Source organism: Dipteris shenzhenensis, chromosome 26 (genome assembly GCF_047967505.1).
Source record: "Dipteris shenzhenensis isolate YYH24624 ecotype China chromosome 26, Dip_SZ_1.0, whole genome shotgun sequence".
Lineage (NCBI taxonomy): Eukaryota > Viridiplantae > Streptophyta > Polypodiopsida > Gleicheniales > Dipteridaceae > Dipteris > Dipteris shenzhenensis.
The window spans coordinates 42,819,560-42,844,292 of record NC_141621.1 but is presented as its reverse complement, the minus strand read 5'-3'; the positions used below and the strand labels follow the sequence as shown (position 1 = coordinate 42,844,292).

The window sequence follows — 24,733 nt, the reverse complement described above, 5'->3', positions numbered from 1 at the left end:
GCTACCTAGAGTGACACCCACAATGACCCATGAAATGTGAATTATAGAATTAGTGATGCCTCTACATCCCCGGAGTATCCCATTCAAATCATGCACCTCCCTCTTACAGCTAATCTTGCCTTTCATCTTCATCTTGCTCTCTTCTCATGTGCATGCTCAACTTCACAACTCCTAGAGTTTCATTGACTCTGGCATGCACTAAGCCTAGCTTAGCACCTTTGGCTATGGACCTTAGCTCAGAACTATGTTATGCATCTTTTGGTGCGATGTGTATAAATTGTATGTATGCCTGTAAAGATCATATGTGAAGACTAAAATAACTACTTTAGGAAAATCTCCAAAAGATCATGCTCAAACATTCCTTTCAACGACTTCTAACTTTGTTTGGTTGTTTGCTTCTCTCCCACTTTTTCATATGCATGGGAACTTTCTTCCAATCCTTTGTCTTTCATCATTTCTATACAAGTACCTCCTTTGTGGTACATTGCCTCTTTTAGAAGTAAGAATAATTTATATTTCCTCTCCTAGTAGTACTTGTTAAGAAGAATTTATATGATTACCAAGTTTGTGGTATATTGCCTATCCTAGTTATACTTGTTCAGATGAATATATATTGCCTTTCCTTTATGGTATATTGTTGTTGTCTCTGTTTTACCCAAGTGCAGGTTCTGAAGGTGTTGGTCACACCTACAGTCGTGTCGTTGCTCGTTGTAGCATAGGTGCTCACAAGTGTAGCATAGGTCCTCGGGTCGTGTTTTGGTGAGAGGTGTAGGCTAAAGCGTGGAAAGCAGATCTCATGTGCGCGTGCAACTAACACCTCTCTTTAGTCTTGCTTCTCATTGTATTTACTTGCTGGTCACCTCACAGTTGTAGGTCAGGGCCTCCCATTTCTATTACCTCGATCACCAGTGGTCCAGTACCTCTGTTTTGCTTAGACGGCTTGGCTGTACATTCTCTTGCTCAATGTGGTTGAATTTGAAGCCTTTCTTACAAGAGTCCGCGGCTCACCCTTTGCCTTTGGTCGTCGCTTGGCCTCTTCCAAGCTGTATCTTGCGACGAATTTCCATATGCATCCTTCACAGCTTCCACTCCCTCATGGTTCTCTTTCTTAGTGACGTTGTTTGAGGAAATGAGGCAGGAAGGCATACAGCCAGATGAGGATAGCTTTGTCCCTGACCCAAACCACCACGAGCTCTTCCTTTATGTATGGAATGTTTTAAACCATTGCTTTCTAAACCTTTACTATGATAAGTATTGTTTGTACGGTTCTTTTTCTCATCTCATTTATATGTTTGTTGCTCACTTTTGATGCAATTTTGCTTTTGGTGGTTCTTTACTTACATTTATCTAGTTTTTGTTAGGTGCCTTTACTTATGGATTTATATTTTATATTTACGTTTAAGTGTTTGGTATTCTCTTCTATAAAGTTAATCTATCTTCTTTCTAAAGAAATGTGATTTTAATTATTATTTCTTACTATCTATGTCTCTCTAGTTATCTATTTTTATTTATTTCTCTTTCTTTATATATATATATATATATATATATATATAATAAACATAGGAAACTATCTTTAACACCATTTAATTTCTTGATTTTTTAAAATCTTGTGCTCAGTTAGCTACTTAAGCTCGTTAATGTTTAATGGTATCCTCTATTCTTTAATGTCTAATCTAGTTAATTGTCTTATTTTTTTTCTTCAATTTCTTTTCTTTTTTTACTTTTGTTCTCAATCTTATAGTTATTTTTCTTAAAGATTTCCTTGACTTTTTTACATCTGTAATTGTGTATGTATTTAATCCCTAACATTCAAGCTCTCTACTTTGTCACTTTCCCTTTAATTGTTTCCTCTTTTTTTTAAACTTGGTTTTTTTTTCTTTGCCTGACTTTATTTTTCTCTCTCAATTTGCCTTAGAACATTTTTTAAATGTTCATGTAAATTGCATTTCTTAAAGCTTCAACTCTCTTAATTTTTTCTTTAAGTTTTTTCTATTAAATTTTTAATTCTTTTATGCTTCTTTAACCTATCATTTAAGGGACTGGATTACCCCCCTTCAAAGTTTTTTACATAAAAACTGATGGGTGTGGATTATCCTCCAAATTTAATTAAATTATGCATATACAATAAAATAATGTAACTTTTACACTAGGAGCAATTGCCTAATCAAGTTTGACCACTTTCTCAAAAGAATTGGATGCACATTCCCTTGTTTTATTGTCTTACACCTTTTGAATTCTCATATATTTTTATACTCTAGAATCTAAAAGGTTGTGCTCGTTCCTAGGTCAAGCAATTACAAGCCACGAAACACAGGCATTACCTGTCTTCCCCATGATACCAATTTTGTTCTAACAAATGGTTTTTTGTGGATGGTGGTAGGTAAGTGGACCCCAGGACCTTGGAGCCTGGACTACCTAAATGATTTAACACTTTTGTACCAATTGTATACATATTTTGTGTACACCTTTGTGTACACCCATAAGATGAGAAATTTATTATCCGTCCTTATTTGAGCATAGTGTCCCGTGTTGTTAAAAGGTTTTATTTTTTAAACACACACACACACACACACATCAACTCCCACCATATCACACCCACCAACCCATGCCCACCCACACCATGGAGGCTTTATATGGGGGGATTGAAAAGAAAAATGGTGGCTTTAGAGAGTCTCGCTTCAATGTTGGTTGTGGGATAGGGCATGGTAAAGGGAAGAGAATGGAAGATGGGGGCTCTCTAAACCCACCCATTTTTTTATTTCCTTCCACCCCATCCCTACCATGGCACACATTTTTATTTTTTTTATCACCTATCAAACGACACACACTCACACACCCCCACCATACCACACCTACATATCCACCATACCCCGCACCCCCCCACCATGGTCTCCTGTGGGGGGCAATAGCAAAATGGAGGCTCTCCACAGCCTCCAAACCTACTAAGCCTTATTCTTTTGGAGACCCCCCATGAAAATGGATTGCCCAAGTGGGATATACCCCATCCCAACCCTTGAGAAATGATAGCCTAAACTAGGACATCTTGCCCTAAATTTTATGGAGAAAATTAGCCATAACTTCAATAAATCCTTATTTTCATAAGTGTAGATTTATTAAATAGTGCAATAAACATAATATTGATGTAAGTCATGACTCGCCATTTAATGTGATGTATAAAGATGAAATTGATGTAAGTTATGGCTCGTCATTTAATGTGATATGTAAACATGAAATTGATGTAAGTCATGGCTTGTGAGTTAACATGATATATAACATGACCCTATTTGGATTTTGTAATCAAAAGATACGAAAGTTTGGCTAAGGGGAAGGGAGTGAAAAATAGTGGCTCTCTAGAGCCCCATTTTTCATTCCCTTCCCTCCTTGGTAGCCCATATCTTTTGATTGTCAAATCCAAATGGGGTCATGTTATATACCAAATTAAATGGGAAAGGCATTATTTGCCATTTTATGAAGCTATGGTTAATTTCCTCCCATTGACTTAGGACAAGGTCTCCTATTTTGGGAGGGTTGGGCCGGTCGATAGCCTACTTTCAAGCCTTGCCCCCCCACACCCACCATGGTTGCTTTTTTTTGGGGGGGGGGAAGGGAATAAAAATTGTGGTCTCTCTCAAACCGCCATTCACCCACCATACACACACAACCATGGCCACCCCCACACCATACCACAATGGTACGCCCCCCACAACCCTCCTACACACACACACACACCCCATGGTGGCTTTATGGAGGGAATGAAAAGAAAAATGGGAGCCCCTATTCTTTCTTCCCCCACCCCACCCCACCCAACATGGCTACTTTCTAGGGGGGGAGGAGGCTCCCTCACCTACTCTTGTGATCCCTCTTCCTTCCAGGCAATTAGGGAACCCATTCGACCAGTGCTTGTCACATCCTCTTATCTTGTTTGCATGATGGGTACAAAAGAAGCATCAACAGAATGAGAGCTAGATGGAGTGGAACTTTCTCATGAAGTATACCTCTGAGAGATGGTCTAGTCATGATAAGCTCATTTTTTCTAAAAGCCTTCTTCCTCCTACCCAGCATGTCATAATGCTAGATGGTATCAAATGATGCGAAAGAAAAATTGAGGTGAAATTGGGACTTAAATGGCAATGAACATTATCTATTCAACTCTTCCTTGACTAACAGGTCTGTCCTTGTTCACCAAGCATTTCTACCAACTCATACTGTGGATGATAATGAAGAGCTATGGCCATCAATGTGTAGCAAGTGTGGACAAGAATTCAATGGTAAGAGCGCTTGAAATTGAGGATGATATAAAAAGGTAAGAGTGCTGATTGAAATTGAGTTGACATTCAAGAAGACACTACCTTTACATGTAAATTTTAAGAGTATCAAGGATGATAATCGAAACTTTAGTGATGTAAAAGGGCATATGTAAAGGGTTTTCGAGGCAATTGCTTCAACCTAGTGGAGGGGGTTTATTGACTATGTTGACATCCAAGATGATACAAATGAAGATAGTGAGAGTGCTTGCAAGGACACAAAATATATTGATCATGTTGATATCCAAGATAGTATTGACCATCTTAGTGGCAAGGACACCAAGGACGATGATTGTCAACTCATCCAAAGTCATTTGCCATGAACATCAAAGTGAAAGAGGTACAGAGAACAATGGAAACATTGTTCTAGAATTTCCACCCACCTTTGAAGATTACAACGATTGTTTTTTTGTCCCATTCTAGTGGGGCGTTCGGACAGGGTGGAGGAGGTGTCTTTCTTCTCTTACATGACCCATATTGGACGTCGCTTGCACTTGGAGGTAGTAGCGTGGACTCCCTTGAGGGCATGATATTGGGTCAAGCAGGAAGTCCCTAGAGAGGTTAGACCCTGTTTTTGGTCATGCCTATGGTCTAGCCTGAGACAACAGAAAATCTCCTATTTCTGTTGGATGGTGGCACATAGAGGCTTTCCCATTGGCCCCTGGTTGGAGCGAATTTGCGTTGATGGTAGATGTCACTACTGTATGGATGGAGTGACTGAGATGATTCCTCATTGTCTATGGGGATGCTCGACAGTGCAACGAATCTGAACAACAGCTTTGAGGATAGTGGCGAGCATGTAGCACATGGAGATAGACTTTACATGAGGGATGGTTGCTTTGCTCATGAAGGGAGGGCACATGTTTTTTATTGATCCCACCGCTCCTGTCTTTCATGGCTAGATAGTGACCAGGATCGAGGCATACGAGACAATGCCTCCAAGATGGGTGCGCCGACAAGCACCCTTGGTAGAGGATAGCGTGTGGTGGATAGTTGATGGCATCATGGCATGGCAAATTTGGTTCACCCGTTGCAATAGTCGGGTGATGGGTGGCTAGCAGATCACTCTGGTGGCCACCCTAGTCGCCATTTGGTAGGATATCATCTACACGCTATGAGCTATCTAGGAGCGTGGGACCTCAGGTTCTAGAGCAACCATGAGAGCATTCTGCAAGCATCTTTTATGTTCTTACTAAGAGGGGTATATGTGTTGGTTGTACAGTCCGCCGTTGTGGTTGTTAGCCCCTATTCTAGAGACACCTTAATCAGTATGCTAGGGTCTTAGGAAACAGGGTGGCCCCTTTTCGAGTGGCAACCAGTTTTTTCTTTTCTTTTTTCCATGATCAGCACCTTTAGGTTTTTGCTGAGTTGTATGGTGGTTTTTTTCAAAGCATTAATAGAAGTTCCTTTTCTGTGGGGAAAACAAAAAGATTACAATGAATGGATAGCTTGGAAAAAAAGTTTGACGATCACATCTAAACTAACCTAGAGAATGACTATGTCTATTCAATGTACCATGAGGTTAAGCTATTTGTAGGGGCTTTAAAAGTCCATAGGGTGAATTGCCCTTAGTGCAGTGATAATATGAAATATCACACAACTTTCTTTAAGACTCTTTACAAAAGAGAGTAGCATTGAGACTGATAACTATGGAGGAGCGCAATGAAATTGTGTGCCACTATTGTAGAAAGCCAGCATCTTGTATTGACATCTGTCAATGTAAAGTTGTAATGCCACATGGTGAAACATTAACACACATAATGCTTGATATTTGTGTTTGATCATATCAAACTCTTTAAACACTTTATGGATACATCTTCTCTAATTAAAAAAGATTCATTCTTATATCCTATTGACCTCAATGCCCAAAATGCAATGCAATGCTCCAAGATTTCTCCTAGCAATTACCTACACAAGTTTACTTCTACAAGTAGATAATTAACTTAGACTATATAAATCCTCAGCATCTTCACTTTTGACCAATTATTTTGACTTGAACTGTGCATTAATTTTGGGCACCAACCGTTTGGAACTATTTCACAACAACGTTCACAACCACCGTTAAATGCTTTCTTTAGTTTGCATACCATATATTGTTTTCTTTCTACTTCAAAACTTTGTGCTTGTTGCATGTAAGTATTTTCTTGTGAATCTCCATTGTGAAAAGTGAATTTGATGTGCATCTAATGAGCATATAAGTGCAAAGTGCATGCAATTGATAATAGTAATCTGATTATCTTTGTTTTTAATCACTACTGCAAAATTTTCCTTAAATTTTGTTGAAAATAACCTTTTGCAAATCAACTTTGTTTTGCATCTCTCTACCATGCCTTCTGTGAGTATAACCTTATAAATCCATTTGGCGTGGCTCTACAAGCTGCCATGACTTCTAGTTGGTTCTTCAAAAGATGTTGAATCATTGGACATTTGATAAGAAACTTCATAGGCATTAATGTCTTGTGAGGCTTGTGTCTCCTTGACAAAATCTTTTGCTTCTTTCACCAGTTTTCTTGTCTATTCGAGTTGAAGCTTTGATGTTGATTTAGGCTAATCAATCTTGTTCTTCTTAAACGAACTCGATGTCCCCTCACTTGACTCTAATGTCTCATGTTGTTACTAACTTGGAGATTCACCCAAATTTGTATGTTATTCAAGCATGTCCTTTATTGCTCCTCCTACTTGTTCTATTCTAGTTTCTTGTTTAGATTATCCTTCAAGTGGCCCTCATCTATCGGATCATGTCCATCGCATGTTTCATCATTTGACATTTTCTAAAAAATTGCATGCCGATTGAAAGTATCTTCTCAGTCGTCAAGTTATTGTACTAGTATGTTTTTTTCTCATTTATGTATCCAATGAATATGCATTTGCCACTCTTCGATACAAACTTGCCCCCCACAAATGAGGTTATACTAAACGTCCGAAAATGTCTCACTGTCATTTGCACTTTTGCCCTTGCCTCTTCGTGTTATACCTTTGACTTCACATGTTAATGAGTGATTTATCACATACAATATAGTGTTTGTCCGTTTAGCCTTTCCTAGACTGTTCGTCTATAACAACCATACAATATAGTCTTTGCTGCTTTAGCCTTCCCTAGACTCTTCGTCTAAAAGCAACTTTCACAAATTTCCATTTCTATCTTTCAACACTCTCTTTGAAGTATCTAATGTGGTGGTCCATCTCAAGATGCTTTGCTCTCAGAGAGTACAATCCTGTAACAAGTATTTAATAGTGTTTGCTACTTAAGCCTTTCCTAGACTCTTCGTCTATAACATCCATCTCCATTCTGTCTTTCAATACTCTCTTTGGAAGTATCTAATGTGGTGGTCCATCTCAAGATGCTTTGCTCTTGGAGAGGACAATCTTGTAACAAAGTATTCTCTACCATTATCCCTCCTTAACCATTTTATCATTTTTCTTGATTGAGCTTTTGGCATTGCATTAAAGGCTTTGAATATTTCAAAGGTTTGAAATCACTTCTCTATATAATAGATAAATCTTGGTAGTCATTAATGAAAATTTAAATCTTCCCATTGATGGCACATATAGCAAATATTCTACATGCCTGATGATGGTATATTTAGCAAATATCCTTCATTGTGCACCAAATCCAATGGACCACATGCTTTCCTCCTTTGGTAGCAAGCATCTTGTAATATCAATATAAACGCCTTGAGTCTTGTCACAATCGCACACCCAAGTGAAGTTATACGCCGTGACCTTCCAATCGTAGGCCTTTGAAATCTGGACCACTACATGCAAAAACCTACCAAGATATACAAGCTCCGCAGGAAGAATGACCACCACCTTTGCTAATCTTAGGAGGGACTTGAAGGCTTTGTGCTGATGGGCAACATTTGCTTCCAAAAGAAAGGGCGCGGGAGAGGTTGCTTTGGGAACTGTTTCCCGCAGAGATACCATGAGGCAATCTTTTGTCTGTGATTATATTGACTGCGGGGAATTGTAGTGGACCACATGCCCTAGCTCCTCCTTTTGTGGCAAATACCTACTTATTCGTTCCCTTTGACTTCATGCTCCAAGAGATTATGTTTGGAAAGATTAGCTATTTGACTACTAAAAGGAAGGGAGGCCCTAGGGATGGTGTAGTGTTCAAAAAATTTAACACTTTCTCCTGGGCAACCCATTCATCTTCTATGTAGACCACTACGTGTTGCTCTACTTGATCAACAAACCAATCATAAAGCCAAGGTTGATTAAATGGATAATATCAATCTACACCATATCAAATGGACCATGGCCGCGCGTCCTTTGGTAGGACATGGTTCCTTCAGTTGCTTGCCATACACACATCCACACAAATTTCCCACACTACTCTTGGGTAGACCATGAGCCAAATTATTATTCTCCATGAGCCGAAGAGATAAATAAGTCAAGTACTATCTAGACACCATGTGCAAAAGTGTCCTTTGTGTTTGCAACCCATGCAAATTTTGTTTGGTGTTGCCCACCTAAGCTGATTCAGGTGTAACAACAGAAGGAATACCCAACTCATCATCAAGGCTCACCTGAACATGTGCATATTGCTTTTTCGATCTAAAGCTTTTGTTGATATCTTTTTGGCTTTGATCTGCGCTCTAGTAAATACGCTATTCTTTTTCACACCTAGAGCAGATCTTTTTTGGCTTATCCTAATTTGGAGACCCTTGTTGTATTGGTTTCCTTTCTCTAGCCTTGGGGACGATTCACCCCTAATTATGTCCATGATATTGTAAAATTCTTACCTTTTCCCTAATTATATCCACTCAGTGTTTGGGGAGGTCAGGGTCGCAAAGCTCACCATTTGTACCTAGTTCAACACCTGAGAGACCTTTGCCCATTGCATGCCACAACAGAGGGTTGGAGCAATCCTTTGGTAATGCCTATTCTGAACATAGAAGCACACAATAATAGTAGCAGAGCCTAATTAATAGTGCCAGCAACAATCTATTGAGAACCTACTAGCCCTCAACACATTCTAATGAAAAATTGTGATCTGTAATTGTCAGTTCTATCAAACAACAAGCTTGACTGCCTCAAAGCCATTACTTACTCATCGTGTCAAAACATGTATAATTCTGAAAATCTAGGAGTGCCCAAAAATAATTTGATATTTCCCAAAAGGCAATATGTACAGAGAAGACAAAACTTTTCGTTACAATGAAGCAACCTCACAAAAGGATGCCAAAAAATTGATCAATCAAAATTAGGGTGAATCACATCCATACTTTCACCTGCTTTACAAAGCAATATAAAACGACACCAGCTCATCCATATAGGGCAAGCACTGCTTCAATAATGCGATTACAGACAGGACAAAGATGGCGGATCCTATGCATCTCCTCAGCACACCCCTTGCACATCCGGTGTCCACAGGAAATAAGAGCTGCATCCTTTGGTCTATCAAAGCAGATACAACACGAGTCCTCCATGGAAGCATCCAAGAGAGCTGCTTGTTGCAGGTGCACTTGGGACATACATTGCAGGTCATGGTGACCACAATTCAGCCCCGCCTGAATGCAACTTTCTTCTGCAAACCTGTGCTCCGCCAAAAGCATTCCAATTTTAGAGTCTGAAGCTTCACCTATATCCCCTAAAAGCTGGAAGGCAGGTGAAGCAGTCTGTAACGGACTGCTTGGAGATTCAAGCTGTCCTTGACATCCATCTTCTTCAGAAGTACAAGAAAGTGCCTGCTGTACAAAAGAAGGAAGAGAACTCACATTTCCTTCATTGGTAGGGAGGAAGGGCCGAGCGTGCACATTAAGTGTGGGTAGAAATGCCGGAAGGAAAGTTTCAGAAGCACTACTTGAAAACGAAGAACCACATGATGAGAGTGGAAAAGGTGACTTCTCAAAAGGAGCGCTAAAAAGAGTTGAAGAAGAGGACACTGGAGCCCCTGATGGGTGTAAGGGTAGAAGGGTGGCAAGCAAGGAAGCAAGAGACCCATTGGTAGAACCTCCATTTTCTGCAGGCGAATCTGGTGGCCAAGGGTGTTGCTGCATAGACCCCCCGTGAGTGAATAGCTGAGAAGATCCCCAAGGAGGAAAAAGCTGAGAAATGTGATGAAGGCCAGACTCATTGTCTGGCCAACCATCACCCTTGGGTGAAAGTGAGCTAACAGAAGCATCAATCTCCTCCGCTCCTTGAAACTCTTTATGACAACTGTAGCCTAAAGGTGGAGCTCTCGATACTGGAAATAACTGTGGAGTTATGGGATTGTGTTCTACAGCAGTAGAAACCGATTGATCCTTGTGACGGGGGGGTTGAATCACAGAGCGGACTGTTTGACCAGTACATGCAGGAACGGTTTCCGAGGGTTGTGGGGTTGGCAGTAAAGGAGGCATTTCCTGAGGTCCAAGAGAATTCAAGTCAAATGGTTGAGGATTTCCAACAGTGCTACGTAATATTCTCACTGACCCATGCCCTAAATGTGGCACTGGCACGCGGCTCGCATACACAGAATGTCTGCGTGCCGAACCCCCCTTAGGTTTCCCCCTGCTTCCTCTCTCCCTCCTGGATCTGCTTCTAGGCAAAAAAGTTTCACTTTGAGATACGGCAGAACAAAATGCAGTTCCATCTTCTCTCGCTTCTCTCTCTCTAGACCGCCTACCTGCATAAGCATTCGTCCACTGTATTGGATGAGGATACTGTGGAGTCCCCACTTGATTCTCGAGTCCATCTTCCGCATTCATCTTCTTTCCTTCCCACAGCATGAAATTGCTAGTCACTTCATCTGTCTCATCATCACCATTCCCATCATCTTCTATTTGCAGTACTGGAGCTTCATCGACACTGCTGCATTCAGAAGCAGCATGTGCCTCTTCCTTTTCCATCATCCTCTCTTTCCTTTCAATCTCAAACAGAATATGCCTTGCTGCAGCAATCTTTTCTCCAAATGCTGCAGCAAACCTTGGTACATTCTCAATGGCCAAGATGGCACTATGCAGTCGCAAGCTCTTGCCTTCCTCAATAGCAGCAGAAAGCTCCTCTTGCAAAGCAGCTGATTTCTCCAATCGTTTCAAGCGCTTAGACAATGCTGCCTTCACCTTTTTCAATAGAGTCTCGTCTGCCCCACAATCGGGCTCCTCCCCTGCTTGGATTGCTGCTTCCAAATTTTCAACAACACCAGACACCAAAGCTTCACGGAGAATTGAGTTCAGCTTTTCAGACTTCCCAGTATTCACAGCAGCATTATCTATTTCACCTAATAGATTCTGCCTCTTTGTTTTATCGGTGCCATCCTCTTGATTAGCCTTTGGTGACTCCTCAGGTGCTTGTACCAATGCTTCCGATTTTTCGGTATCACCACAGGGCAAAGCTTCACTGAGTACCTTATTGACCCATTTAGATGTATCAGTATTCACAGAAGCATTATCTATGTCACCAAATCGATTCTGCCTCTTTGTTTCATCAGGGCCATCCTGTTGATTAGCCTTTGCTGACTCCTGATGTGCTTGTACCAATGCTTCCAATTTTTCAGTACCACCACAGGGCAAAGCTTCACTGACATGTTCACACTTCTTAGTGTTCAGAGCAACATCACCTTCTTTCTCAAGGCACAAGTTCTGCTTACTTGTTTCATCACAATCGTCCTCTTGTTGCCTAGCGCACACATTTGATTCTCCTCTTGGACAGGTGGTAGTAGAGACCTCTGACAGGCAGCTTGAGGGAAAGTCCAGATTCATTTTCTGCTCCTTCAATTGCGACTTTCTTGTCCCTTTGCTTTTTTTCTTTGACTGAGCAATACTCTTCTTACTACCCATTTCCACCAGATGGGCCTGTTCCTTCAGGTACTGGACAGCCTTAGTCTGGTTAAACTGTTCTGCATACCAGAGTGGAATGTGACCAATGCCATCAGCAACGAGCAAGTCAACGCCCTTTTTTGCAAGAGCCTCCAGTGAAGCAACGTCACCTGCTTCTGCTGCTTCATGCGCCAAATGTTTGCCTTTGTTATCTCCAATCCTGGAACCCAAATAAGATCAAAATCATCACACAACTACACCATAAAATAAAAGTACATCTGAAAGCTTACCTCGCTCAAAAAGGGAAACTGAGCAAAATCATGAAAGCATCACCACCACAAGCAAGATAAGGCAAGGCAACTATAAGAAAGCTCTTTACACAAGCAAAACTTTGAAAAACCATGAACCGCATCCATTTTGTGATTTGCATACTGTAATGAGTAAAATCCATGAGACTTCTGGCCAGATCTGTGCACTCTTTTCTCAACAGAAACACATGCACAATTCAACATACGACCACAAGAGAGCCCACCACCAGGAGGGGCTACACTTAGCATATGGGCGTGAGGTTTTGGCTCCGATCTTGGCACAATGTTCGACCATCCAGTATGACACAGCTTCCCCTTGCTTGGAATACCACCACCATAGTGCTTCAGTACTAGAGAGAGATAAAGAGAGAGAGAGATCAGCTCTTACACAGAGGCACATGGGCAGTTGATGGTTTCCGGAGGTAGCACTCCACTCTTGACCATATTTTCACCCTACGGGCCGTCATGGAGGAGGCAAGATCGAGATCTGATCTCTCTCTCTCTCTCTCTCTCTCTCTCTCTCTGTGCCCCCTACCAGCCCCCCTCCGCATGTCGCACCACTACCCCCGCCTGGTCGCGTCACTTTCCCCCCTTGACGCGCCTCTCCTGGCTCATGTCACACCACAAGAGGGCCACCAGGACCTCTGTCACAGTCGCAGGACAGCCTCAGGCTTAGCCTAAGGCCCCACCATGGCTGCCTTGGCTGTTGTCACTGTCACAGGACGGCCCTAGCCACTGCTTAGGCCCCGCTTAAGCTGTCGAACTGCTATAAGAAGTCCCTGCTCACTACCTGCTGCTGTGGCCAGCCCCTAACCCACGCTTAGCCACTGAGGGCACTCCAACATACCTCCAGACCTGCAGCCCTGTCGTCCGACCCCTCCAGCATACCCCCATACCTGCAAAACAGAGTAAGATCTCAAATGATGGACCCAAGAAAGGGTAACAAGCTGTCAAGAAGGGGTTTCAACTGAAGAGCTTCAAGACTCCATCAAGAAACTGCAAGAAGCTGAGATGCCAAACACAATGCCTACAATGCCCACACGAGGTTTCGTAGAAGACACTAGCGGCAAGATTATGTGGGAGATAAGGGAAAGGCATCAAGCAATTTTGCCATTGTTTTGACAACAGTAGTAGTGCTGGGGGGCAGCCATGCTAAGGCAAGGCCAAGCAAGCCAAATTTGGCAAGCATATCCACTAAGGTGTTTCCCATAAAAAGAAGATTTCTTTCCAGCCCCTTTCTGGCAATCTCAGCATGTATTTCTCGGCCCTTGCCTATAATTCCCATGCTAACACAAACTTTCAAGATGCAAACAAATAACAAAATATGCCTTGCACTAATTGAGAGGACTGACAGTTTGGAGTCCACAAATGTGGCTTTAATGGCTGAGAAGGCTCATGTAGACAAGACACTCAATGAATTCAAGAAACAGGGAGAAAAAATACAGGAGGAATGGAGAAAAGAAAAAGCAAAGCGTGATGATGGGAAAAAGAGAAAGCAGGATGGGAAACAGAGAGAACCAGCCTCCAAGACAAGGTACATGCACTAGGACTGAAAAACAGCAAATGAAAGACATGCAAGTGACCTCATAGGGGAATGCAAAGACATGGAGGACCTTGGAGCAGAAAATGCAACTCTCAAGAGGCAGATGGCTGCCATACAGGCCACAATGAATGGCAAGCATATACCTTTGTAAGACTAGAATAAGTCGACTCATACAATGAATGGCAAACATGCTGAAATTACACAACAGTTCACTAAAGGAAAAGAAGAGATGCTTGAATGGACAGCAGTGGTTAAAAAGGGAGCAGCAACCCCTAAGAAGGAATTCATTTCAGAAGCTCTCGAGGGAGAGAAAAGGAGGGCCAGCAAAGCTTTGAACGTGCTGGTAAGAGGCTTGACAGTGAGAGATACTCTAATGGCAGATGCCGTTGACTCAGATGGGCGTCAATCTCACGTGCAAGATAGCTTGGAGGGTAGGCCAGGCAGAGACACCAACAAGACCTTTAGTGCTGAAACTCCGGACTGCCATGGACAGATTTACCCTCATGAGTATGAGGGCAACTCTGAAAGGGACAAAGATATATTTGGATGACGACCCCACTCTCCAAAGCAGAAACATCGAAGGGAGGGAATGGTATGAGTAATGGCAGCAAGAGAGGCAGGAAAGTGGGCTGCCTACAGAGATGGCAAAGTGATCATCAAAGAAAGAGTAGACAAGGGAGAGGGGGATGGGGAATTATGACGCTGTCCGACCAATGGGATGCGTGCACAAAATGGACTGAAAATGGCAGTGTGGAATTGCAATGGTATATACCTAGATGAATCCAGGAACATTCCCAAACTCATCCTCTAAAAACACAACATAGTGCAGTTTCAATCTCACGATAGTCACTCACAAGATTGAAAACCATAAACTCCATCGCGCATAAGATGTCCCAAAACCCCAAGTAATGATGACCAGTGCAAAGTGATGAGAGCTCACCTCACACGTGAGGGAGCCTAGGGACATTTGACTTCACCTGAGGCACAGAAGATCTCACACCGAGTGCAGAGTGATGAGAGCTCACCTCACACATGAGCGTGAGCGAGCCTTGGGACATTTAACTTCACCTAAGGCACAGAGGATCTCATGACAAGTGCAATGATGAGAGCTCACCTCCACACCAAGTGAGATAGAGTAAGGAGCGGGCTTTTCTCATACGCAAGATGGATGAGGTGATCGGATCCTTTTGTGGAGGGGATCCTACCATTGGCTGGGGGCTCTTATCAGAGGGGAAGCCGCCCATTCCCATCACAGACCCAAAGGTTCGGCACACATGTATGCTCTCTATATGATGTCTCAGGTCAAACACCACCAGATATTTCCTCTATGCCCAAGCCCACCACATGTCATTTATTCACTGCGCAAAATGTGTGGGTTGTCCTTCTCCGACTTCACACTTGGAGACCACCAGATCATGAGGGACTACACACAGAGCACTGAACACATGGGCAAGAGGTCTTGACTCCCATCCTAGCCCAGTTGTTCAACCATGCCGTAGGCCATAGTTTCCCACCTACCTGAAGCACTACCACCATTGTACCGATGCATAAGGCAGGGGATCCCATGGACACTGATAACTACTGCCCTCTTATGATTGGCCACACTCTAGCTAAGATCTATGGATCGGTACTAGAGAGGGAGATCAACAGCCACACAGAGGGAACCCAATATCTCGGGGACAGAGGAATCTCACAAGCACCGAGGATTGCCATCGAGCAGATGCAGGTTTCATCCCATCAGCTCAGGATTCAAACAAGGAGAGCGGCATGTATACCCAGAGAGTAGTGAATCTACATGCTATGCATACTGGGAGTGATACAGACAGAGGAGCTCTTTCTCTGTGCCCAACCTACTACAAGATCTGGGGGCAATACCACTATCTCTATCAGGATGGGAGTGGCTTCAGACCACTATCATGATTGATCCACTTCCATGACCAGGTTTGCATTGGGCTCTATCTGCTTGAGATGCGCTGACACCGGGAGACCCTGCTACAACAGATCAGAGAGCAACAAGAGGTGATAAGACCATAGGGTATAGAGGCTGACCAGACCCAGCGGCGAGTCACAGATTTCTGGTTTTGAGTCAGCTCCACGACATAGTGGGGTGGAGGAGGAGGAGCTAGCTGATATGCAGGCAATCTGCATTAACGAGAGAGGGGATCATCACATTGAAGGTGATTGATCGCGTTGAAGGCGATAAGAGCTGTGAAGTCCCGAAAAAGGTCACACTGAAGGTGACAAGCGCTATATTGAAGATAGCATGGATGGTGATCAGCCATGAAAAGAGAGTACTCTAAGTTGAGGAGAGTATGTGCACATGGTAGCAGAAGATGCCCGACTTATGTGAATCCTACAATTAGAACTCACATAGAAGAATACACACGTTGAGCTTTTTATTTCAGCATAGTACTCAGCAAGGGTCTTAGCGCGCCCTTTGCTCCAACCCTTTGAGGCATATATGAGTTCTTTTTTCCTTTTGATGTGTTTTCCACTTTGTCCCATAGGACCGCAAGGCCTTCTGCGGACGTCTCTACCTCTATCTCTACCCCTACCCTTCCGCAAACCTCTCTCTCTCTCTCTACCCCTACCCTTCCGCGGACCTCTCCCTCCCTCCCTCCCCCCCCCCCCTCTCTCTCTCTCTCTCTCTCTCTCTCTCACAACCAAAACAGATTGAACATTTGGAATCCAAACTATTGGGACTAGTGCATGGTGGTCTTAAAACATTGATAGTTGTTGGTATTGGTATCTAGATTCACCCTAAAATGGAAGAAGTTGAAAAAGTGCAATTTGTGCATGTGCAAAGATATTTTAATAAATCCAACACTATTTACAATTTTGTATTGTTTCTTTTTCCATGCACTTGCTTGCTATATGGCTAATAAGCATGCCAAAGGTCATTGCATTTAATAATACACATCATCAAACTTGATAACATGCCCTTTGGCCTATTTGTGTTTTAAAGCATTTTAGGCCACATTATACTTGTTTGGGATATCCAATTATGCTGACGTGTATCGTCGGAGGGGGAAAAACCGACACTCTCTCTCTCTCAGCTTATAGGAAAGAGATGAGAGGGACAATGGGATCTAGGGTTCAAGAGGTGTGGCCCTCCGTCCCTCGCTCCCCCAACCCTCTCTCTCTCTCTCTCAACCCGTAGGAAAGAGACGAGAGGGGACCATCGGAACAGAGGAAGGAACATGCACGACATATGTGGGTACGAGTCCAGTTATCAGATACAGACCGATCTTCATTGCGATGTGCTACTTCCCCCCAGACATATCATTCTACACACATGAGGTCGCCACAAATGGACACATCTCATATGAGACCATACACAATGATATCACGGATTTCTCAAGACAGGGAGATACCCTCCTTGGTAACTTCAATGCACGCACAGGGGACAAATAAGTTCGCCTGCTAGATTTTGATGCCAAATCACTCATAGTAGCAGAAATAGATACAACAAAGTTGGGGATAATTGACACTTGGCAGACACACCACATGTGACACGATACGGACGACATCTACTTGAGCTGGGGGCTGTCTACGACATGATTATATAAAATGTGGTCTCCAGACATGGCTCTCATCTCGTGGGCTCAATTGTGTTCCACATGGTGGCGGGCCCAACACGGTGGACCACCTTGTTAGGCCCATATTCACTTTGATCGTGCTCGTAGACCCGGTATACGAGAGCCACCTAGCTTTAGAGCTTCCACCTCTACTGGGTGATGAGATGAACCTCGCGCGCGGTTCAAAGGTCCTCGTCTCAGTAGTACAGGATGCTGCCATCAAATCTTGTCCCACGACTCGATATGCACATGTTATAGATGGGAAGATCCCCCAAAACTCTTGGTTTGATGACGAGTGCAAAGAGATGAGAGCTTACCGCACACACGAGCGAGCCTTGGGAGACCTCACTCCATCTGATGTACGGGCTGCATTTTGCCGATTACACAATTGGAAAGCACAAGATCATGAGGGACTATGGACTGAGCACTTTGCGCATGGGCAAGGAGCTTTAGCTCCGATCCTAGCACAGATGTTCAACCAAGCTGTTTGTCACGGCTTCCCACCTACTTGGAGTACCACCACTATTGTACCGATACACAAAGCAGGGGACACTTGTGGAGACTGGGAACTACCGCACCCTCATGATTGGTCATACTTTGGCCAAAGATCTATGGATCGAGTCTGGACGGGGAGCTCAGCAATCATAGAGAGGCTTAGGGGCAGCGGGCACTAGGGCAGGTAGGATTCTGGAGATAGCATTCTACTCTAGATCACATTTTCACTTTGAGAGCTATCATTGAGGAGGCGAGGTCCAGACGTCATAAAGTCTACACATGCTTTGTGGATTTTCGAAAAGCTTTCAACATTGTCCCGCGATCCCGCATGATAAAGAGACTACAAGGGCTGCACTGCTGCAGTAAAAACAGGCATAACCATGGATGAGGCCAGATCATAACGGTCAATGACACTGGAAATAGGCTGAAGAAATTAGCCATCAACGAGAAATCACTGGATTCAAATTTCAGAGGGACTCCTTGCAAGGATGTGGAAAACTCTTTAAAGGATAATGAACCAGGCAGTAGAAGGAGGCTTCCCAACGGACTGGTAAAGAAAAACCAGTCTCATACTCAGAGGAGAAAAAATACACTAATCATGGTGAGTGGCCTTATGGCCTGCTGTATCAACATGATGTGGTTCTATTCACAAGGGATATATCTGGCTTGCAAAGATGGATGGGTGATTAAGTTCTCAGAGTTTTCCAACATGTAAGTGAAGATTGACAAAACAAGAACCATGACCCTTGGTACATGATACAAACTTAATGCATGCAAATTTAAGGTAAAAAGATCTGGGGATGGTTTAGTCGTACAAGTACTTGGGTCTACCTTTCAAGAGTAAAATGATAAAAACCATGCATCTAGAGTTGGAACGTGAGAAAATCCAAATGCAATACAATGATTTAGTCCATTCCACATAACAAAGCATTTTGCAAAGTTGGGACCAATTACCTGGATATTCCGAGTCTTGCAAGTGCTAACCTTGCTGGTGCGCACACTTCAGAATGTACTTTTTCAGCTTGTGGAATACGAAGGTCCAGATGTAATAGGCCACCATATCTGTACAATGTCAATGCAATAGCCTGTCCAACCAAAACATAAAATTAAAGAAGCTAGAATATATGGGATTTGAGGATTTGAGGCATCTAGAAAGTAAACCTAGCATATAACAACCAACATGAATCCCAAATATAAAACTCCAAACAATCATATGAGACTAGAAAAAGCCTGTTCATTTGAAAGTGCACCAATTGAGTAAGCATCCAAAAAAGATGGGACGATTAAACATCCCTCATACACAGAGGCAGCTCATGTTTTGGCATCACCCAAACACATTTCCAACAGTAGGAACAAGCAATACATGCATGTGTGCAGAAGGAGAAGAATATAACAATTGTTCTCCTCCTCCAAGCAAGCAACGAGAACAAAGTTTCTTCAACCATTTGATTTCTGCAAGACTAAGTTTGGATGACTTCACTACCGAAAACGAATTCTACACTTCACACTACATCAACATTAATGACTTACATTTACAACACATAAATCTAATAATCATGAACACAATGGAAGCATACACAATAAATACATATATATGAATGAAGCCTTCAACCCTTAAAGAGCATACACATTGTGTATGCTTCCATCCTAAGCGCGAGGGAAGCATACACATACACATATATGAATGAAGCCTTCGACACTTAAAGCATACACACTAAAGAAGATTCAACCTAGGAATATTCTCCAATAATTTTTAAAAAAAATGTGCTTTTACCTCTCCTCTCCCCTCCATCACTTTCTCCCCACTCTTGGATTGGCTGAACTCCATGGCCCAACCCAGGGGATTAGATCTAGGCATGGAGTTCTTCACAACCTCACTCAGTTTGATCTCTAGGAGGCTCCCCTCTGGTCGCCGTTCTGCTCCAGATCAAGGTTTCTTCTGCTCAAGACTGGTTTCCATACAGTCAAAGAATCGACCATAACTTTTCAAGGTTTGCTTAGATCTCTTCAAGGTAAAAAGCAAGTTTATTCTTTGGAAGATTCGCTATATTTTCATCTTTTGGGACAAAGTCAAAGCTACCATTTGGCTGTGGTGAAAGTCGCAAGCAGAGGGGGTAATGGTAGACTGTTTTTATCTTTTATGGGGCATAGGAAACAAGAGAAGCAGGCTTCATATGCTGCAACAGTTGCTTCACCTTTGCCTAATACTAGGCAAAATGAGGTCATTCTTCTTCTACAACAATAAGTTCTCCTTCTCAAAAAGGAAAAGAGTGAGCTGAAGCCAAGTTCCAAGAGCTTGAAGAGAGAGTAAAAGTGGCTGAGAGCAAACTAGAAAAGGCAAGTCCCATTGCAGCTCTAAACGATGAAGCTGTCTTTAGTCAAATGGAAGAGATACATGAGAAGCTCAAGGGAGAGATCCAAGAGAAGCTCAAAGGAGAAGTAAAGAGCTCCTTAGATACACAGATGTCTACTCGACTACAGAAGGAAGTTAAAGAGCAAGTTGATAGACTGTGCAACTCAAGAATGCTCAGGATTGGAGGTTTACCAGACAGCAGATACATAGCATTAGACTCTTATGAAGAGACTCCTAAGAAAATCGGCAAAGCTTTACCAGGAGTTTAATGGGAAGACTTAATATTGGAAAAGCAGGAGCAAATGCAATCCTTACCTTCGAGTCAAAAGCTGAGAGAACTCAGGTTGTCAAACAATCGAATAAGCTCAAAGGATTAAGAGTGCAGAAAGAAAGAAGGAAAATGGGCTGTCTTTCGAGACGGCAAGGCTTTGATCAGAGACTACAAAGCCAAGTCCATAGACTCCCAGTATATAACTGATGTATGATTTGCTTTTCTTTATGTCTCAGTTCCTTTTATTCATCTTTTTTGGTTGAACAAGTTGTATTTGCTGGAAGTAATATAATTCAACCATCTTTCTTTAGATCCAACCTCTCCCGAAACTTTCGTCATAGCAAGGGTCAGGTTCGAGAGAGTCTAACACTAAACACAGCTTAAAACATTGCAAAATTTTTAGGTATTTTTCCATGTACAATCACTGCTGACAAGATCTATAGGCCATACATCCTTTACAAACACCAAGTGTGGATGCTGCTTAAAAACAAATGCCGCATATAAATTATTCAAAAGATGCTAAACACGCAGACTCTCAATTACACAGCCCTACACAATGGGATGGTATAAAACACATACTGTGTTGTGTGCAGTCTACGCATGTCCATTGCCATAATATTTAGAGTACCTTTTCTTTGGAAGAGAAGCGCTTCAAAATGTGCTGCAAGGTTTGAAACAATTCTCTTTTCAAAGAAACGTGTTTCTTGTGACTATGCACCATGTTGCTAGCAAGCAATTGATCATAGGTGAAAATGCAATAGCTAAGTAGTCCACTGTTATGTGACATCCACTGAGGAACGATTCATGGGTGTACACATCCCACCCTATATGGCAGCATTGATGGTCATGGGGAAAACTTCCTCAGCAATACATGAAGAATTATGGTTGAAGGCTGCAGCCCACAGGGGCCCCACAGAGTAGGCTGCGGCCCACAGGGGGCCATTCTGGAGCACACTTTGGATGGATGCAGCTAAGCACACCCCATATCCCAGTTCATGCAGCCCGATACCTAAGGGCATACCTATGGTCCCGACAATAGACTAGGCTTAGGTAGCACCTGGGCACCTGTATTAAAATCCTTCCTCAACAGACCCAAGGGAGATCCTGATGCACAGAAAGAGCATCTTCAGCAGAGTGTCACAGTAGCAAGAGAGAGCTCCTCAGCCTATGGAGCAGTCTTACCATGACACCAGCTTGGAACAGTCCATATGCCAAGCTTGAAGCAGAGAGCAGACACCCTATGGAAGCAGTCTAGTGCCCATTGAAAAGGACCAAGAGCACATGCACAGCAGTCTTTACCAGTTATCTTGGAGCAGTTGGAGATGCACTTCATCCACCTGTCCTTAGCTGATGTTGCTTGTCAATTACCAAAAATTTGATTGAGCAGAAGTGTACTACTTGAGCTTGTGAGAGATGCAGCGGAAATGAACGGGAGAGAGAGAGAGCACGCGTGACGCCTCACACACACACAACACTGATAAGGAGAGAAAGGCACAAGGAACTGCAAGTGATCTCTGGGAAAAAAACCGCTACAACTGGCGGAAAACCTCGGAGAGCTCTGACAAACAGCTCAACAACCAAGAGAATGGGAGCACAAGGGAGTGGATGAGCTGCTCCACTACCCTGCTCCTCAAGTGAAACGGTGGGCTGGCTCTGCTCCTCTGCCAGGCACCGCAATGAGATGATAAAAACAAATGAGGGGAGGGGGCCCTATATATAGCGTCAGCCCCAGCCTCAACCAACCGACCAGCAGGGCCCTAGAAGGCTGACCCAACAGGCCATAGATGGCCGGCTGCTCCTCATGGCGCCTATAACAGGCCCTCTAGGGGCTGGCCTCCACCTGCCCTATAAGGGGGTGTGCTCCAACCTAGGTGGCCGACCAAGAGGTCAGCCCACCTCTGCTAGATAGACGACCGGCAGGTCGGACTATCTGCCCCAAAAGGGTGGCCAAACTGGCCCCTACAAAAGCCCACCTAGGGCACCTAAGAAGGGGCTGCCACGTGGCAGTAAAACAGGGCTCAGGAAGGCCCTGAACCGCCCCCCCATGGCCAGCAAGCCCTCCCACACTGAGCATCCTGCCAAACCCTACTCTATCTAAGCCTCACAAGAGGGGCGCGCACACCCACAACTGTAAGAAATCCTAGATTTACTATATTTAGAAATGTGCTAAGGAACAGAAAAGGAGACAGAAATAGCAGAGAACAAGGAATAATTGTATTGCTTGAATGTCTGTAGGGTGGATGTAGTGTGTCATCCATACAATTGGGCCTCTCTTATATAGAGAGTGAAGAGTCACACATGAAAAGGTGTGTACTCCAAAGGGTATGTGCATGAAGAGGTGTGTACCCCTTGTGAAGGGTGTGACCCTTGATGAGAGGGTACATTACAATAGGAATGTCTCTTCAATAGGATGTCTCTTGTGAAGGGTTGTGCCTCATAGGAAGTGTCCCGTCGAAAGGGCAAGGGTTGTGCCTTATAGGAAGTGTCCCGTCGAAAGGGCATACCCTTCCACAAGTGTCCATTCATCAAACCATCCATAAGTCCAGAAAGAGAAAGGAATACGTCACAGATCGTGACATCCCCTCCCACTCAAAATAAGACCCTGGTGGAGATAATGAACTGATGTAGAAAATATCACTATAAATTCTGAAAATACTGCTGTAAAATGTCAGGGTATTGCTGCAAGTCTTCATCAGATTGCCAAGTAGCGTCGGAGTCGTCCAGATCTCGCCAAAGAACAAGGAATTCCGTGATAAGTCGATGTCGAGTCTCTCGCTGTCGATGGTCCAGAATACGCTCAGGAAGAAGGAGAACATAATCGTCTTCGATTTCTGGGACATAATCACCTGCAGGAGGAACTGCTTCATCCCCTGGAATGTATGTCTTTAGCCAAGAAACATGAAATGTTGGATGGATTTTACCCCATGATGGTAGCAATTCCAATTTGTAACTTAAAGGTGAATTTTTCTTGACGATCCGGAAAGGTCCATAGTATCTTGGTCGCAACTTAGGAAACACAGACTTAACCGTCTTATAGCGATGTGGGGCTACAAATAATAGCACCATGTCACCAGTGTTAAATTCTAGGTGACGTCTATGTTTGTTGGCAGACCGTAGATACCGCTCTTGCGCTTTTCGCATATGATCCCTGACTTGGAGTAGAATGTCTTGCATTTCTTGAACCAGTTGATCAGCTAGGGCCACTCGATGTTGAAGTACAAAATTCGCTGGTACAATCGGAGTGTGTCCATAAGTTGCTTGGAATGGAGTCATGCTAATGGCACTATGGAAAGAGTTATTATAAGCAAACTCAAGGAGTGGTAGATACTCTTCCCAAGCAGCTAGGCGTGACTGAATATAATGTCGAAGCATTTCTTCCAGAACTTGGTTGACTCTTTCAGTCTGGCCATCTGATTCTGGGTGGTAGGCTGAACTGAACAGTAGGGTTGTACCCAAAAATTCGAACAGTGACTGGTAAACTTAGGATCTCTGTCGGATATGATATTCTTGGGCAATCCATGGTGTCGGAAGATGTGTTATATGAAGAGTTTGGCTATGTCCGAAGCCTGTGCACTGCTTTTGCAAGCAACAAAATGTGCCATTTTGGACAATCGATCAACAATTACCATAATCTGAGTGTTACCTCTAGAGGATCGCGGTAGTGTTGTAATGAAATCCATGGAAATACTTTCCCATCTTTTAGTTGGAACTGGAAGAGGCTGAAGAAGTCCTGTTGGAAGTCGTCGGCTTGCTTTCATTTGTTGACAAGATAAGCAAGATGTAACCATTTTGATGACGTCGCTTTTCATCTGAGGCCAGTAGTATGTTGCACTGAGTAACCGATAAGTCTTGTTGATGCCTGGATGGGCAGCATAAGGAACTACATGATGCTCTTTTAACAAAAGACGTCGAACATCCTTGTCATGTGGTACACAGACGCGATCTTGATAATACAGAAGGTCGTCCGTATAAGAATAGGATGAGAAAATCTTCTGTTCGGAAGTCGAAGGTTGATCTTTTGAAAGAACTTATACTGCTGTGCCGAAGTCTTTATCATTGAAATACTTTCCTTTGAATGAATTCGGAACATCCACAGATAATGTAGAGATTACCATAGCTGATGCTAGAGGTAACATGCT

General features: G+C 43.2%; 1 protein-coding gene across 1 annotated transcript in view; it reads right to left on the bottom strand.

Moving 5' to 3' along the window:
• Positions 1–9,408: 9,408 nt before the first annotated feature.
• Positions 9,409–24,733, bottom strand: part of LOC147885111 (uncharacterized) — a 29,891-nt gene continuing 14,566 nt past the window's right edge. Inside the window, exons 6-7 of the mRNA XM_087397135.1 lie at positions 18,925–19,055; positions 9,409–12,266 (exon numbers count right to left, since the gene is read on the bottom strand). Coding sequence (XP_087253261.1) covers positions 9,572–12,266; positions 18,925–19,055 — 2,826 coding nt within the window. The 3' untranslated portion in view covers positions 9,409–9,571. The remainder of the gene's footprint in view (positions 12,267–18,924; positions 19,056–24,733) is intronic.